The 13,136-nt window shown below is 40.4% G+C and overlaps 1 protein-coding gene across 1 annotated transcript in view; it reads left to right on the top strand.

Annotated features, from left to right (window-relative positions):
* Positions 1–13,136, top strand: part of KPNA3 (karyopherin subunit alpha 3) — a 51,057-nt gene that overhangs the window by 13,574 nt on the left and 24,347 nt on the right. Inside the window, exon 2 of the mRNA XM_049816050.1 lies at positions 6,104–6,148. Coding sequence (XP_049672007.1) covers positions 6,104–6,148 — 45 coding nt within the window. The remainder of the gene's footprint in view (positions 1–6,103; positions 6,149–13,136) is intronic.

Here is a 13,136-nt window from a genome sequence, read left to right as displayed (position 1 = left end):
AAGTGCTTATAATCAATTAAGATTGATTTTCAGATATGAAGTAGAGATTTCAAATTAACAGAAACCCTAAGACTCATTCCGATATTTCTTTGTGAATGAGAACTAACTTGCATAAAGTAGTACCAATATTTTAAATCATTCTTTCATAAGTAGAAGGACTATTCTGACTGCTTTGTCTCAGATGTGATTTAGTCTTTTTGAATTAGCCTGAATTTTCATCTTGTAGTCTTGTATAACTTTGGTAGGGTTTTGGGTCCGTGTTCCCCCCTGCACGGAAAAGCACACTACATTATGTATTTGCTACAGAGGGTTTTGGAAAATGTTATCTTGTTCTGATCTATGTTAGACAGGTACAGCTGATTGATGTTGGGATTCCTTGATTATTTTTTTTTCATTTACAGAAGTTACATGAGTTGCCTTTGCAAGTAGTTTAATGTATTATGCAGGTAAATGTTTTCTATGTTAAAGGCTGAAGAAGCCGGAGAAGCTCGCTAGACTTAATTCTCTCCTTAGAATGTCAATGCTATTCAAAACTTAAAAGTAATACATCAAGCAGGAGTGTTACAGTAGTGGTACTTGCTCTTTAACACGTAGTGAGGATCTTGTGTGCTTTTGTATGGGGTTTTACGAATGGTACTTGTGAAGTATGCATGGCTGAGCCAGAGGGTCCCAAACATCCAGTCACTTAAAAATAATTCTTTGAATGTCCTGATGATCAGGGTTACTGATAATTCAGAGTTTCACAGGATTATCTCTAGCCATTGCTTTTTGATATCAAGAGTTTTATATATGGTTTTGTGTTCTGTCATAAACCAAATATCAGCTGAAAAATCAGGAAGACATTTCCTTTCTCCACAGGTGGCTCTGAAACTGAGCTTTGAGTTTCTTGTCAGTGGCATATTGGAAGAGAGATAGCAGAGCTGAAACACTGATCTGGTGAGGATGGCTGTATTCTGTGTAGCTTCTGCCCACTGAGTGTGTCAAAGGCAGTTTTACAGGGACTGTGGGATTCTTTGAAGCCTTATTTTGGGCATTGACTTGAGGCTTGCTTTGTTTTCTAGGTCTAGTGTCTCTTAAATCTCTTGTCTTTTGTCAGCTTAGTGTATTTGTGTGTGAAACAAGGTTCCCTTGCGGCCCTTAACACACCAGGCCTAATGTGTGTAGTGATTTTCTTTATTGGCATATGAAATTAATTTCAGTTTTGATACTTTGAGGGAACTAGGGATTGTTTTTCTTTTAAATGGAAGGTGTTACAGAGAGTCTTGGCATGTAACGCTTTGTATCTGTGTTGGAAGAATATTCAGAAATTCAGGGTAGAAGCGAGAACACTGATTTATCTAACAGCATCTAGTACATCTTTGGGCTTTTTTTCTGGTTTATTTTATAAAATAACAAACTGCCGAGGAACTTGAAATCAGAAATACTGCTGAACATCTACTTTTGACTTGTTACAAGGCTTACAGTACTTGGTGCATTACTGTGGTTACGTCAGCCTGTCAAACACACTGGTAATTAATTGTTCTTCACAGACGGTGAACCGGGGGAAGAAATCTCTTGTTACAAAACCGTTAGGAACTTAAGTCTGACTTGAGTCATGTGTAACAATGGAGATGTAATGTTGTAGCACAACTTGGTAAGTGTTGTATGTTCCTGTTTCTTAATAGTACATGCTGACTGATAGTTACTCCTTATACTTTCTGCACCTTTTGTGTGGTGCATTAGTACCCTTGTGTTTAGGAGCGGCTTCACAGTTCAGATTCTGCAGGAATAAACTGTTATAATTTCTGTGATTTGTGGGATTTTGCCTATGCCAAGTTTTCCCTTTCTGAGATTTGGAGTCTGATTTTTTTTTTTTTTTATTTTTTTTTTTTTTTATTCAGTGAAACAGTTCAGATTTGTCTTGGGGGGGTAGTTTTGAGCTGTGCTGTGTTTCAGTGTGATGTGAAGAGGCTCGTTTGAGTATATTAAGCTGAGAAGTGACCATAGTCAGATGCTGTGGATGTCGAACACTGTATTAGATCCTTACTGTATTAGATCCTTTGGTAACGTCTCACTAGGCTTCAAATAGTTTTGCATATACGGGCTTTAGCAGATGGTTGTCCTCCCAGCCTGAAAGCTGGTGATGAATCCATGGGGTTAACTTGCAGAATAACTTTGTCTCTTCTCTCTGTTTTAGCTGACCTATGTTAGCTGGGGAAAACGTTTAACCTTTCTACTGCTGTATAAATCTCTTGTAAATGCCTATCCGTTCCCTACATGCTGGAGCTTGCAGGTAGTATAAAAGTGTGGTATTCTGCTTACAGTGGTAATGCTTCCTTAAAGGGAGGCTTGCAGTGGTGCTTAAGACCACTTCTTTTATATGCTGTTGGATTATAGTATGTTTACTTCTTCTGAGGCTGTAGGAAGGTGCTGATAAACTGCTGGATTTCTAAAATGCTTCATCTGAAACACAAGCGTTAAATATCTACCTTTTAAGAAATGCCAAATCAGGACAAAAAATAAACTGGATCACTTCAGTCTGGTTTTGGGGGAATAAAATCTGAGCTTTCCCAACTCTCCCCCTCCAACAGATAAGATTAGAAATTATGCCTATCAGTCTGCAAGTTTTAAAATAAAGCTTGCAAAAGCCCAGCAAGAGAGTCCAGTATACAGCATGGTGCTATATGTATATCTGCATTTCCTGTAGTCAAAGGAGGTTGAAGCATGCGTTTGGTCTTAAGGGTATGGGCTCTCAATGCAAGGGTAGCCAAACTGCAGACATTCAGAGGTCTATCATAGAGCAGTCCATCACTAGTGTATCAGCTCCTGTGGTAAAGAGGAGAAAATCAAGATGGGCAACAGTCTGCACAAATTCCAATTAATTAGCAGGGATAAAACTAAGAAATCAGGCCAATGTCAAGTGCATAAATGTCTTTTTCATGTACAGTCTATAACTGCAACAACTGAAGTGTATGAAGTGGAATCCATGGTCTTAAATATATTGGTATACAATGGTCATCTCGTATGTTGGGGACACGAAGTGTCAGGTTAGAAATAATGTCAGCATACATCTAGCTGAGAGCACTAGTCATGATCTGACCGTGGCAGGCAACCAAGTCTAACTGCCAGAATGCACCATAGGCTCTTTGGTAACTTCAGTCCAATATGCTTGTGGGAAGATGCTAGCCTTAACACAGTATTGCTGATTGTTGGATGATCCTGGCGACCCCGACATGCTGAATTTTTAAAGATGCTGTGCCAGCAGGAGACTCTGCAAGACCGGAAGCCCTTAGTTCAGTGGGGGCCAGATAACACTCATCAGTTCTGTGAAGTTAAGGCTAAGTGATAGCTCCAGTTATCAACCTACTTGCTCTGTGAATGGAGAAGCGGCTCTGGGCTTAGTGGTGCATACTGCCTATTCTGCCTTTCAAAGGAGGAAGGAAAAATAGATGTACCAGAGCTGCTTTGAAAGAGAAACTACATATAATAAGTTTAAAAGGAGATACAAAAGAACAGCTAAAAGGGTAAAACCCAGGTAGTATGGAGATTGCCTTAAGAGTATTAAAGCTTAGAAAATGTATGCTACTAGTCAGCAAAAATGTCCACATAGTTAATAATCTTTTTTGAAGAATTCTAAAGAATGGTAGCTCTCTAAATGAGGAAAAGATGGGTGATTCTTGCACATGAAATGTAAAACCATAATGGAATAGTCAAATATTTTGAAGATCAGCTTGATAAAAGCAAAAAAACTAGTAAAAAAAATAGAGACAGAATTGTAATAGTGTAGGATCAGTGGGGCTGAAATAATGGAAGTATGAAACAAAGAAAAAACCCTAATTGAAAATCTGAGTGAATTATTTGCCTTTAGAAAGAAGCTTAGAGTCTTCCCAGTAGGGCCTTTATGGATGCATGGCTCTGAGTAACTGTCTTTAGTCAAAGCATTGTTAGAGGAAGTTTTAGAGTAAATTGATGAAATGAATAGTAATGCCTTGCCTGGGACTGCACTGTATTTTTTTTTTTTTCTAAACCAAAAATATTAAGCTGCTGAACTGTTGAACACAGCATATAGTCTTTCTTAAATCTGCCTTGCTCCCAGAAGAATGATAGGTGGCAAATGTTATGGCTGTCCCCTGAAGAACTTCAGATTTGGTCTGATTTTTGTGGTCAGTAGAAAATATTCTAGAGTATTATCACATAGATAAATGAAAAAATGTAGGAGTAAATTGTAACTGGGGAGCAAATTTAGAAGTAGATTGTGCCCTGCATCAATTAAATCACGGATTTCAAATTTGCACATACAATACTGGATTTTGGGGAGAAAATGCTAATGGACACTCAAGTTAACTGATTTGTTGTGATGGAGTACCCCTTTAAATTTAAGATAAGTAGGAATAAAAGATTAGATTTTAGGGGGAGGTGGGGCAGTGTTACTAGTAGAAAGTTCCGTAAAGAACTTTGGTGTCTAGCACATTCAGAATGATCAAGAAAAGCTTTGTTTTACAGCAGAAGGCTAAGACAGCTTCATCTAACTACATTTTTTCATTGAAATGCAGAGTTATCATGGGGGAGAAGTATTGAAAAACATTTTTAGGCTGTTTAGTGCCCTTAAATTTGACACAGTTAAGACTGTTCTATTAGAATTTTATATTTGAATGAGAAACTTGAATGACTGGTCTTGCTAGTTGCATGGGAGGACTTTTCAGGTTCTTCATTTGTCCATTCCCTACCTACTTAATACCCTCCCATTCCCCAGCAATCCAGTCCTATCAAAATGGGCTTTTGCAGCAGGCTCAGATGATCACAAGAATCAAATGGTTTAGCAAAATAATGGGGGGGGGGGGGGAAGTGTAGTTCTAGTACATGCTGTAGTGCTAGTGTCCTCGTACTGTAATGAGGACTTGCATTGTTTAAAGTAGTATAGTTCATGCTTGTAGATGTAAAAGGAGAATTGTGTCTCTGAGTTGGTTAATCAAGCAGTGGACAGGAAGAGAAGCCTTCTTTACTCTCAAGTCAACCTAAGATAATTAAATCAATACTGCTATGCAAACTGGTTGAGAACAGTGAAACTAAGATAATCTAAGCACTGAAATTATGTCCTGTGTAGATTCATGGTGTGAACTCTGCTCATTTCATTTATCTGTGTTTGAGCTTTAGTGTGTTTGGTGTTTCCTTACATGGCTGGTGGAGAGTGCTGGTGTTTTCTGTGTACTGCTGGTCTTCACTGATACTTTTTAGCTCAGGGAAGTTATTTGTCCTAACTCAAAAGGAATGTGATAGCGGCAGTGAAGGTCAGTAGCAAGGATAGGACATAGAAAGTATTTTAAAAGGCTAATTTTAGTTAGTGTGGGTGATCTTTCTAGGCTGCCAGTAGTTATCCAGTCCTGATTTTCTCTGAATTGTATTCTGATGGTACATGTCTTTTCCACTGATTGTAAAATGAACCTAGGGAGACTGCCTCCAGTAGGCTAAAATTGTTCTTTTTCAATCTTTTTATGTCTCTTGGGTAAGAGGTATAGCAGCATTGTAGGGAATGCATCCTGAGTGCCCAGTACCTTTAAGGAGCCGAGATGTTGATGGGCTGGTTTTCCTTTACATTGTTTAGGCTATAGATTCTAAATAGACTCAGTATCACTGCACTTTGTTGCCTTTTGCCACAAGCCTAATCTGTCTTGTTTCCATTGAGCTCATCCATCTTCTGTCACTCGTGGTTGATTTTGGCCAGGTAACTGGCATAGATTATGTGTTTAGGTTGCGAATGTGATCATACGTGAATATGAGACAGTCTAATGTGTATTTACTGCTTCTTCTGGTGTGCACTTATAAACACCTGGAAAGTAATTCCAGTGAAACTGCATGGGGAGGTCAATGTTTTCTGCCTTTGGGATACTTACTGTGGTTTATGACAAAGCTTTCTGTAACGCGGATAATCTCAAAAAACAAAAAAACCCCAACCTCAGCACCTCCCCTCCCCCTGCCCCCCAAATAACTTCTGCACATTGCTAGGAAAGATTGAGTTATAAAATACGCACACTGTTCTCCTTATCTTTTGATGAATAACTGCACTGATTCCAAAACAGAATACTACTTTCTTTACATACAAATAATTTTTATTTTTTATTTACAGACTATGAGAAGACACAGAAATGAAGTTACAATTGAATTGCGGAAGGTGAGTTTGCTTTTGTTTATCAACTGTGTTACTTTGCTAATAATGCTCTGGTGTGTTAGCTAAGTATTTTGCCGTAAGCTTTGTTTTATGGCCCCAAACTTACATAGAAAAGTTGTAAATTTGTAGATTACTAACTGCGGATTCTAATGTTAGTTTTACTCTCTAACTCATTAAGCTCAGTACAGAACAGTACTGCTTCACTCCAGTGTATTGCTTGGAAATAATCCATATTCAGTGTCTGTACCATTTCTCATATTATTGCAGTGAAACTGTCAGCTGTTCAAATGTTTGAAGTCTCTGAATGGGAAAAGGGAGAGTTTTAGCATTTAGAAAGTGTGGATGTTCTTTTATTTTGTTTTCTGGAAATTGCTGCTTCTGTGCTGTAGAGGGAGTTAATTTTAGGGTCAGATTTTGGTTATATTGGGTAAATGTCAATATAGCTGGGAAGTTCATGAGCAGAAGAGGTGATCTAGTTCAGTACTCTGCCTAAATACGGCATTTGTTACACCCTCTGTATTGGGTCTGTGTGGCAAGGTTTTGGTAGTGGGGGGCCTACAGGGGGGCCTAGAAGCTTCCCCCCGTGTCCAACAGAGCCAATGCCAGCCAGCTCCAAGATGGACCCGCTGCTGGCCAAGGCTAAGCCCATCAGCAATAGTGGTAGTGCCTCTGGGATAAGGTATTTAAGAAGGAAAAAAAAGTTGCAGGGCACAGAACCTGCAGCTAGAGGGAGGGGTGAGAACATGTAAGAGATACAACCCCACAGACCCCCAGGTTGGTGAAGAAGGAGGGGAGGAGATGCTCCAGGCGCCGGAGCAGAGATTCCCCTGCAGCCTGTGGGGAAGACCATGGTGAGGCAGGCTGTCCCTCTGCAGCCCAGGGAGGTCCACGGTGGAGCACACCTCCACCTGCAGCCCGTGGAGAACCCCATGCCCAGAGCAGGGGGATGCCCGAAGGAGGCTGTGACCCCATGGGAAGCCTGGGCTGGAGCAGGCTCCTGGCAGGATCTGTGGATCCATGGAGAGAGGAGCCCACATGGGAGCAGGTTTGCTGGCAGGACTTGTGACCCCACTGGGAGCAGCGTGCTACTGAAGAACTGCTCGCCATGGAAGGCACCCATGCTGGAGCAGTTCATGAAGAACTGCAGCCCGTGGGAAGGACTCGTGTTGGAGAAGTTCGTGGAGGACTGTCTCCTGTGGGAGGGACTCCACTCTGGAGCAGGGGAAGAGTGAGGAGTTCTCCCCCTGAGGAGCAAGGAGTGGCAGAGACTACGTGTGTGATGAACTGACCCCAACCCCCATTCCCTGTCCCCCTGTGCCACTGGGGGAAGGAGGTGGAGAATTTCCGAGTAGAGTTGAGCCCAGGAAGAAGGGAGGGTTGGGGGGAAGGTGTTTTAAGACTTGGTTTTATTTCTCATTACCCTACTCTGATTTTATTGGCAATAAATTAATTTTCCCCAAGTCGAGTCTGCCTGTGACAGTAATTGGTGATTGATCTCTCCCTGTCCTTATCTCGACCCATGAGCCTTTTGCTATATTTTCTCTCTCCTGTCTAGCTGGGGAGGGTGGTGACAGAATAGCTGTGTGGTGCTTAGTTGCTGGCTGGGGTTAAACCACAACACCCGCATCATTTGTAACTCTTCCAACAGCCTTTCTAGGCACCTTGAAGACTTGCTGCTGGAAGATGCTTTCACAGGCTGAACTACTCTTTGGCTATCTGTATAAAGAGAAGGGGTAAACTTTCATCTGCCTTTGGGTACCTTCAGTATATTTGAGGACTGATACTGGCCCCTTTAGTTTTGTCCTGTTGAGACAAATTCAGTTTTTCACCCTTTCCTTGAACATTGTTTCCTAGTTTTGACTTGTTGCTGTTCCTCAGATCCAAATTGCCTGTATCTTTCTGGAAATGTGGAAGCCTGGAAGGATGCAGGCCACATCTGAGGTTTAAATGGGACAGTGGAAAACAATTCTTAACATAGTATTCCTGTTTATTTCGAGTATGTTGTTGACAGGCACTCAGTCTGTGATCTGTTACATGCTTCGGACACTTCCTACAGTACTACAAAGCAAGGGTAGTTGTTTGTGTTCTCTATCTACATAGTTAAATAAATGCAGAAGTTTTAAACATGATTGCTTCTTGTCTTTTGAATTGCATCTGCTTTTTCCAAACTTCTTAATTTGAATTCCCATTCTGCTCTACAGTATGTTTCAAGGCCTCCCCAGCTTGGTATCGCCCATGTTTTCTAATATTTTTGTTAATGACTTGAGGGAAGTGTGTGCTTTGAATGTTCTAGATATAGGCCAAGCTCTTTTGGGTCTCCCATTTGATGCATATCTCCAGTTTGCCAGTTGAATCATTGACAGTCTGAGTGGTGCCTGCTTAGGAGTGCACACCCACCCAATTTCATCTAAGTATTTTTCATTAGTTGCAAACAGAGAGATGACAAAAGTCTTGCTAAAATGAAAGTGAATGGGTTGTGAAGTGGTTGTAAATAGAAGTTATGTTGATAGAAATCAGCTTGACTTTGTTTTAAGAAATTTCATCTGCACTTATCACCTGATTGTGTAAGACCTATCAAAACTCTTGTGCTAGTATTTTCCTGGGATCCTTCTGCTCTTCTTAAAAAAATAAAAAAATAAAAATACTTTTTTGATTTTTCAGGTCTTATAGAAAACCTTCTGTATCTCATTACAATATAAAAAAAAAATATGTAAGATTCATCCTGAGACTATAAGAATTACTTGAAGAAACCTAATTGGACCCAGATGACTAGGAAAAAAAAAAATCTTAGTACTTACATGAACATGATGTGTCATCTAAAAATTCTTTAATGTTTTCATATTTTCCTAATCAAAGAAACTAGCTGAAGATGTGTGAATGCATTGTGTAGCTTAAGCTGGCTATGGCCTCATGAGTACTGGCAGATGACTGAGGTGTGGAGAAAGCTACTTTTACATACAGTGGCAAGTACTGAGTGAAAAATTAAATTACCCAGTTTTTGCATAAAATGAGATTCAGGTGATTAATTTTGATATCTGAATTATCAGCAGTTGAAGTTTATGCTGACATGTTAGAGGCCCTCTCTGTTCAGAACTAGTGTCTTAATTCAGTGTAGAACTTGCTGTATAACTGTGAAATCTACTGGGAAGTCATTCATACCACTTGGGCAGCCTATGCCTGCTAGCAAAGCAATGCTGTGAAAGATGGCTTAGCTACTGCAGCATATCTGCATACAGCTTGCTAAATTGAGACTGCGTACGAGCATTCCAGTGCAATCTTTGGAGAGAGCTTTGCAGTGCAAAGTGAGAATTTGAATTTTAATTTAATTCTCATAATTGGTTTTTATAACAGGTCACAATTTCAAGGCCATGGTGCCAGAAGCATGGTGGGGAGCAAGTCATACACTTAAGACAAGGGAATGGATTGTTCCATGTGGAAGGAATCTTGTATGTGCCAGTAATACATGAGTGAAAATGACGAAGAGGAAGTCTATGAGCTGCTAGTGACTTTTCACTGAAAACTGCACATGCAAAGATCAGTTACACATTTAGAGAAGCCTAAGTGCTGGATGTAGGTCAGACTGTAAATCAAGAGTGAAGAGCAGCTGCAGAACTCTTAAATGCAGGAAGTTGTGTTCTTCTGGAGTGTTTGCTGAACATCTTCCACTGCAGAGGCCAGAAGAAATCTGCTTTAATAAGAGATTGAGCATGTGTCAGAGTTGTTGGTTTGCAGCAACTGAACTGGTGCTGATGGCCAACTGGTTTGCTGTGGTAATTCTGTGGTAGATGTGAGGTTGCTTCTGGTACAGAATTGGGACTGAAATGCAAAGGGACATATTTTATTAAGCTCCAGCAGTAGAAGGGATAAGCTGTAATATGTCTTCATCTTTACAGCTAACACTGCTACCATAGCATGAGTATGTGAAATTCAGGAAATATGTGTTGACATGACCTTAGTAATCCACCAGTGCCTCTTCAAAACAGAGGGGTATCTTCCCTTTCTCCCAGCTATCCAGATGCTGAGTGTACACCTAGCTTTTGAAGAAAACAGGCAAATTGAGCATATTCTTGATCTGTACAGTTGAAGCACTACATAGTCATGGGTTTGTCTTTTGAATCAACGTGTGTATAAATATTAAATGAATGGATTTGATGAAGTTGCTTACATCTCTCTTTTGTAAGATGGAATAAATAAAAAAAATTCACAGCTTTGAACAGTAGTAAACAATTTCTGCATGCATTAGTGTGAGGTGTTTATTCTTTTGAGATTACAGACATCAAGGTGCATTTGCAACACATTCTGTGTTTCAGGAATATATTATCTCTATTCACTATCTTCACACCACAGCTCTTACTCAGAAGGAAACGACTCTTTTCTTTTCCCAGTCACTTATTATTTGTTTAGGAGTTGAGCTATCAAAGCTGCCTCTGACATAAAAGGGTAGCAGTCGTCTGGCAGAATCCTGGCCGACGAGAGGCGTGGTTGGCACCATGAGCCAGTCAGATGACACCACTGATGGTCAGGTGCCCTTTTATGATTCCATATTGGCCTTGCAGAACATGTCTTTTACATGTTTTGGGAATGGACCTACTACATTTCTGGAAAGATGGTCTTGGTCTCTGGCTATACTGTTAGTGCAGCAGTAGACCTAAGAGCTTAAAAAGTAGCCATCTGTCTTTCCAGACAGACAAGATAATGATGTCAGTTTTGGTGATGGAGAATATCTCAGGATTTAGAATTTAAACTTCTCAGTATGGTGTCATGGCAAAGTCTGATTTAGAATGTTTATCACTTGATTTCAGCATCATAGAAACCTGAAGAGTGCTGTGTTAGCAACAGGGACCCTGGAATTAATTGGTTAACCTAGCTGATTAGTCTTATTCTGAAGGGGAGTGGGGTGGATGAGTAATGGTTAGGATTCAGTTTAAGGTTCCATATCTAAATGAAGCCTGTAACTCTATTGCTGTGAGAGATCCTTTGGTTCTAGGCACTTGGCTTTCTATGAGGAGGAAGCTTGACGTGGGCCGCTTGTGTGCTTTAAGAAAGGTAGTCCTTAGCTGGGTCAATGCTATGGTCATTGAGTTAGATGGCACCCTTCAAAGAAAGCCTTAACACTCCTAACCTTAGCAGGCCTGCTAACTAACTGGAACCCTAAGAACTTCCAGGATCTCTCACAAGGTTTATTTTTTACTTTCTTGGCAAACTCAGCTGCCTCTGAGAGCTCAGCTCATAGACATGAGCTCATGAAAGCCTTAATTGCCAATTAAGTTTGATGCAAGGCAAAGCAATTATTTGCTAAACAAGTGGTGGATTAAGGAGCAGGGGCATATGTCTTTTTAACCTGTTTCTCTGGCATACTGTACTTGTTGTCCCTACTCTGATCTTTCTTAAATAAGATTGCTGATGCCCACAATAGCTCCTAAATAATGTAGCGAGCCTTGAAGAAAGGAATCTGTCTTCATGTTGCTGGGAGAGCCAGTGTGGGAAAAACCGTTTTCTGATTCTCAGGAGGTCTGAGAATGCAAAAGAAAAAAAAAATTTCCACATTTTCAGGTTCAGGATAGTAAAACTTGCTTCATTTACCTGTCTTTTCCAGTTCAATGTGAACATGTAGCTTTTCATTGACTGTAAAGTACATTTTTCTAGGCATAAGTCTACCAACTTCAGAGAAACAGCTACGATCATAGGGAGGCTGAAGCACTATTAGTATGTTCTTCTGGAGGCTTCCCTATCCAGTATTAGCGGCACAAATTCTTGGGAAAGAACTTGCATCTAACCTGCCTTGACTGATTTCCCCCACTGCCAAAAAAAAAAAAAAAAAAAAAAGACCCTAGGAGGAAAATTATATTCCTGATGTATTATTCTGGAAACTTAGTTGAAAAGGGCTATGAAGAAATTCCTTGGAGGCTTGCTTGAATCCATTTTAGTAAGAACATACTTTTGCCTAACTTAACAGGCCTCAGTCTTTGCAATCTGTGCTTGGGGCTGTTGGGCCGCACACTGGTGTATACGTATGTGTCTACTTATAGTCAACCTGCTCACCTTCTGAGAAAGTTCTGCACTAGCCAAACAGGAATATAGTGACACACCTTTGTTGTCACAAAGGTGTGTTAGCAGAACTCAAATGTAGAAAAATTGCCTTTGTCTTTTAACTGCATATCCATAGCTATGCTCTTTATCTGAAGAACAGTTTGGAATCTGTTTGACTGCCTTTGGATGCAAGGGACCTAGTTCACTAAGTGTGTAGGATATAATTTTTATATCCATGGATTGCAGGATCATCAGATTGACCCGTTCGGCCTGTTTACAGGGTTTTTAAAAATCTTTCTAGGTGTTAATGAGTTCTGAGGCAGTGAGTAGAGCTAGCTAATGGTCCTTTCCCAATCATTAGAGAAATTGAATCTTTCCCCAGGTTCACATCCAAGAGCTGTTACTAGATATTCACTCAGGCTAGATAGCCCGCCTAAGGAAACTTTCATTGAGAGGATATTCAGTAGACGTTTTCAGAGCATCCCTGTAACAGGAAGAGGTTGGAGTGGTAGGCATTTTCTTTTTCTTCATGATGGAGTGTAGCAGGTGCTCTCAGCCCCCAAAACCAAAATTGGAGATTACATGTAAGTGAAACCTAGAAGTTCAGCTCAGTCTGTCACAGCAGTGGTAGTTTAAAAGGGATGTCCAGACAACCTGAATCTACCTCCATCACTGGTCTGATCCTTTAGTCTTTCCTAGGATGTTAGAGCAGAGGAAATTGCTGCTTGTTGTCAGCTGTGAGTATACCTAATGCTGGCTAGCACTCTGGTTCCTAATGTTGAGATGTTCTTGAAGTTCTGCTCTTTGTCCCCAGAGGACTCAAACATAAATGCCTTAACTTTCATGCCAAAATAACTTCTTCCTACTAGCTGCTGAGTTCCTAAACCTTGCCCTGACCTGAATAAGCATTTCATAATGATGTTTGTCACCTGAGGGCAAAGATTTTCTTGTTTATTTCTTT

This window comes from Accipiter gentilis, chromosome 13 (genome assembly GCF_929443795.1).
Source record: "Accipiter gentilis chromosome 13, bAccGen1.1, whole genome shotgun sequence".
Lineage (NCBI taxonomy): Eukaryota > Metazoa > Chordata > Aves > Accipitriformes > Accipitridae > Astur > Astur gentilis.
The sequence above is the reverse complement of the archived record's forward strand: the minus strand, read 5'-3'. Positions and strand labels throughout refer to the sequence as shown.